This window comes from Cicer arietinum, chromosome 1 (genome assembly GCF_000331145.2).
Source record: "Cicer arietinum cultivar CDC Frontier isolate Library 1 chromosome 1, Cicar.CDCFrontier_v2.0, whole genome shotgun sequence".
NCBI classification, from domain to species: Eukaryota; Viridiplantae; Streptophyta; class Magnoliopsida; order Fabales; family Fabaceae; genus Cicer; species Cicer arietinum.
In genome coordinates, this window is record NC_021160.2 from 38,041,293 (window position 1) to 38,046,820 (window position 5,528).

At 33.1% G+C, this 5,528-nt stretch overlaps 1 protein-coding gene and 1 pseudogene across 1 annotated transcript in view; both read right to left on the reverse strand.

Annotated features, from left to right (window-relative positions):
* Window positions 1–803, reverse strand: part of LOC101493362 (hypothetical protein At1g04090-like) — a 2,837-nt gene extending 2,034 nt beyond the window's left edge. The window contains exons 1-2 of the mRNA XM_004488528.4: window positions 708–803; window positions 536–562 (exon numbers count right to left, since the gene is read on the reverse strand). Coding sequence (XP_004488585.2) covers window positions 536–562; window positions 708–803 — 123 coding nt within the window. The remainder of the gene's footprint in view (window positions 1–535; window positions 563–707) is intronic.
* On the reverse strand, window positions 388–5,031 carry LOC101506797 (disease resistance protein RGA2-like; annotated as a pseudogene).
* Window positions 5,032–5,528: the final 497 nt, after the last annotated feature.

A 5,528-nucleotide genomic window follows, 5' to 3' on the forward strand; every position in this document is an offset into this window, starting at 1 on the left:
GCTTAAATGTGGTTTCAATGTGTAGACTTTTCTTTTTGGAGTTGCCAAGAGAACTAGCCATTGATGAGTGTTGAATAGGAAGGTGGAATGTTATTCAATGAGTATTGTACACTAATTTAAAAGAGGTGCACTTTGCAAGAAGCATATTCTTTTCTTGAGACTTTGATGCAAAATTGTTTTTGTGAAAATGACTATAGCAGTAATATAACAAAAGAATAATCCTTGAAATATGAAAAGTGGTGTCCCATAATTATCCCCTATTTTATATACAGATGATTAAACATCTTCCTTGCTTGGTCTTAGAGAGATACTTTCAATGAAGAATCTTCTTTTCCTTAAGAAAAAATATTTTCATGACTGTCCTAGATGCTAGGGAAAAAAAACAAATTAGCCAAAAATCAACACATTCTTATTCTTATTTAAGAGAAAATGGGACATGCACTGCTAGTAAACTAGTTTTACACTTAGGTACAAAAATAATGAGTATTTTGCAGCTATTTTTGTAATACGGTTACAATATACAATATAAGCTTACGTGGCAATATGATGAGTTCCCAGTTCCCTGAATTAAGTAGTCAAAAGGCAAACTGAGCACTAAGTGTCAAGGTATATACTGCTTCCACATGACTTTCATGCCATAAATAAAATACATAAAATATGGATTGCCTCAAAATAAAAGCATAAAATTGCCAAACAAGTTATATCACCACACTAGGGTCTTCCTCTGGAGAACTGTTATCACTGCCATAGCTACGCCTGTCCATCTCTAGATCATCAGAGAAAGTTCCAGAATCAAAGGCCATAGAAAGGTTACAGTGTAGAGCAACATAACAAACAAGTAGAAGACATTCAATACAAAATAGTAAGTAACTCAGACACGAAATAGATAAAGTATTTGCTAGTGATGTTCATGCTAGCTACTAAATTGTGGTCCGCAACTGCAATATAATGGTTTTAGAGGTCTCTACAACAGCATCATAACTGGAATTGCGACTGCATTGACCACACTTGTCCGCATTTTACCTTAATATAAAAGTTCGCAACAAAATTACAACCGCGACCGGAACCACAATTTTGAAATACATGCATGCTATCAGTGCTACATGATGTTTACAGTAGTACTAAACTCACGCAAAGTAGGTTACAGTGTTGCACAATTCACAAAGTACCACTTTGTACATGTTACATTCAAAGTTCCCTAAAAAAGTAACTTGAAAAATGATTAAATTTAGTATCCAGCTTCTAATATCATAAAGGTCTTAAACAGTCTTCCAAATTGTTAGAAACTAATTTAACACTGAAATAGCTTAAACCTATTTCATATAACTTAGAACTCTCTAGCACCAATACTTGTGATCGAAGGCGTGTCCCAGTGTCCGACACGACACAGAAACCCTGATTATGTTTAATTAATTCATTTTTTCAAATTATTAACTATGTCGATGTGTCAGTGTCGTGTCAGTCTCTGTGTTTCATAGGAAGATGCAGAAAAAATGCCTATTATTTTCCTAACTCAAGTCCCTAACCTGTGTCCTTCCCACCAATCACTAGGTCACATTTAAGTAAATTATGTAGATTTAATAGTAACTCGAGTTCAAGCATCCAAATTCTATAGTTTGTCTTTTTCAACTATAGATTCATATACAAACAAGTCAAACATGTACTAGTATATTAACCCATGATTTTGAGCAATTTAGCATGTCCTAAAGTAGTAAAAGCATTCGCTGTCCAATGAAGTATTTAGTTCACTTTACCAAAGTTTATGTTTGTATTGAAACCTTGTTGAGACTAAAGTTGACAAAAAACTGTTACAAATAGAAGTCAATCTTTTGCAGACTTCTCAATTGGCTGAGCTTTTGTCACTTATGTTACTCTAAACCTTTGGTCTATAAATGTCAAACTTTGAGAGACTAAATTCTACCTTTAAAGGCCAGGATTTGTCTAACAGCATATTATACTAAATTTATGTTTGTCTTTCAATCTGTGCAAAACAGACGTTCAGCGACATATTCAAAACACACTACCTAAATTGTTAACTAATCTTAATCTATAAACTGTCAACTTACACCAAATGATACTAAAGTCCCATGAAGTTGTTTTAGAGTCTTAAATACCAGTGTACCTAATGCAAAAATAAGTCTGGTGCAGTACATGCATCATAGTTATGCAGAAAATGACAGCTAGTAAAGCAGAACCTTGCCTAATAGCTTTGAAGATCCCTATACAACTTCATTAACACTTAATTTCTTTTCTCTAAGTCTCAACTTTATGCTGTGATTTTGACTACCAATTCACACAATGAAACTAACAGATCCAATGGCAGTGTAACAAATTACCCAGCGATGCATCCAAAGAACAAAAAATGCATATTTTGCTCTAATTAATAACAATTATATTGTTAGAAAGGAAAGTGCCAAAATATTCAATCTGTTTACCTTGAAGGATTATGACTTTAGTTCTCCTCTCCTTTTGGTTCCCCAATGAAAACGCATTTGACATGAGCAATCATTGGCCAATACTCACCCAATGAAGGCTGACATTTTCGGCACAATTCTGGACAATCATCTATGCTCAAATCTTCAAGCACAACGAGGCGACTCATGTCACATGGAAAACTCAAAAGTCAAGGACAATCAATGATATGGAGCCTCTTAAGACGAATCATGATTGTAAGACACTCAGGAAGCATCTCAAGGTTTGGAAAATTTTTAATAACCAACGAAAGTAATGTGTTTGCAGCACTTACAATCCATTATTTATCTCAAAGAGGTTTACGTAAAATTCTGGGAAAACGGCAACGACTACTATCTTATTTGTCAAAGAAAAATAAAATACGTTATAAAAACTAATAACTCAGTTGAATATTTGGAATTCACAAATTCGTTAATTTCAAGAGTCATTTTTAATTATTCGATTTATTTAGATCCTGAATTTTGATAAACTTTTTTTTTAATGATTCATGGAAGAATGAATCGAGGAAAAACCTATGAATGTCCCAACTACAAGAAAAGACCTCATGATAGTCATGTTGAACAAAACTTCAAATTACCACAATAATGAACACCCAGAGTTTGAAGATGGTTCAAGCTTCCCCAGTCCTTTATGCAGTGCTTCAAGCTCCATGCATCCTCTGACTGACACAACTTGCAAACTTTGGAGTTCGCATATGGAATCGGGAAGTCTTTTGATTTTTCTGTTACGAGAAAGAGTGAGAACTCGAAGACGCTCCAATTTAGAAATCGAATTTGGCATAGCCTCAAATGAAGAATCACTTAAATCTAAATAACGCAAGTACCTATATCTTGATATCCATAAATCCAAGAGAGTTTCTCCATCAACACCCACTCCTAAGATGGGAAACAAAATAGTCCTCACGCTTTTTGACTTGGAGAACAAAGCAGAACCAAGTGAGTCATTTTCAACAACTGATAAATGCCTTACTTGCTCAGGTATACTTTGAGTAAGGGAATTTACTACTACAAATCCTTCTTTTGCGACATACAGTGCAAGATCATGCACCAAATCATGTACTTTGAAAAGACATGTGTAGCCAAAGTCTTCAAAATCGTGAAGAAATGATCTTGAGTATAACTCATCTATATATCCTCTTGCAATACTCTCTAGCTTTTGACTTCAATTTGGGGATCGAACCAATCCAAATGCCCTCCAAAGTGTACAAATTTCATTACAGGTAAAGAGGTAACTTTTGGGAAAAAGGGAAAAATAAGCAAAACGGTGCCTCAAATAGGATGGCATTTGATCGTAGTTTAACTTAAGTACAGGTAAAATGTCATCTTTGTTTTGTCTTAAATTCCGTATCTCAGAGTCTCTTATAAACTCCCACTTATCTAAATCAGTATTTAAGAACAAAAAACTTCCTAACTTTGTCACTGCTAGTGGAATCCCTTGGCACTTTTTTACAATAACTTTACCGATATCCAATAGATTTGGATAATTTATTTCTTCGCCTTCCTTAAGTGCCCATTTGACAAAGAGAGATAAACAATTCTCCAAAGAAAGACCTTTTAATCAAATCTTTCAACTCAATCCACTTCGAACGATTATCATTCCATATATCATCTAAGACAAGTAAAAACTTTTGACCAGAAAGCTTATGTCTAAGACGACTCACAAGCTGCTAATATCGAAGTGGTTAATGTTTTCTTGGTGTGCAAGAGCTGAAACTAGTGTAGAAGTTGAAGCTGAATTGATGATTTTAATAATTATCTGCCTAATGTCAAAATCATATGAAACACACACCCATATCTTCAACTGAAAAACTTCATCAATCCTCTTATCATTGAACACCAATTTTGCAAGTGTGGTTTTCCCCAAACCTCCAATTCCAACTATGGGAATAACACAGAGACTTTTCTGCAGGGGGTTGCATCAAGAGCTCAATAATTTGTTCCTTTTCATTATCCCTTCCTATAACATCTAAAGCATCAACATGAGAATAAGTCATATCTCTCTTTTCCACACTAACCTTCATTCTCTCCAGACCAAACTTATTCCCATCAGCTACAACATTATCTATTCTAACCCTAATTTCTTCGATTCGATTAGAAATCTTAAGACGCGAAAAAAGGAGAAGAAAAGAAGTGTCCTACCTTCATCCTTTTGGTGCCAGAAGAATGCACAAGTTGGTTGCTTGAGTTTTGACACTCAACTTCATCAAACACATCTTCAGCATTGAAACAAATGTTTTGAATTTGTCTCAGCCATTCACAAAGTCCATGGTTTGGGTGTTTCTTATTTTCAGCATCTAATAGAAAACATTTGACAATTGACAAAGTTTCTTTCATCCTTTGTAGATCTTCATACACACCACAGGCTCTTGAAGCTTCTTTATGTGCATAAGAAGCAAAATTTTCCAACAGTGAATCAGCTATATCAAAGACATACGATTCTGCCATGTAAACGAGAAAAAGGTAAGAAGATTGAGTTGTGTGGAATGTATGTTTGTTCTTCTTTCATGTCTACTTTTCTTTCTTCATTTATCAAAGTCAACCAACAAATTTTAACTCTTTAAAGCTTAATTTTTTTTTCGTTAAACTAAATTATTGAAGTTTTTTAGATGTTTATTTTGGAGTAAAGACTCATTTTGGTCTTTCAAAAATTTTGAGAGACTCAATTTAGTTTTTGAGAAAAAAAAAAAATGGTATAATTGCTCATGTGGTCCTTTAACTTAATTCCACGTAACACTTTAGTTATTTATTTATTTTTTCTTTTGATTTAATCATTTATTTAATTTTAAATAACAATTTAATCTTTTATATTTTAAAATGTCAACAATATTATCTTTTTATTTAAAAAAAATTTAGAAAATTCATCAAAATTTTCAAACAAAATCCATAAAATTCAATACCAATTTAAGAAAATTCATGTATTCATCAAATGCATAACTTAAATATTCAAATAATCTCATATTTTCATCTCCAACAACATCAAATTCATCAAATAAAGAATGAAAATATGAGTTTATTTGAAGATTTGAGTTATGAATTTGATGAAATTTGCATTATATT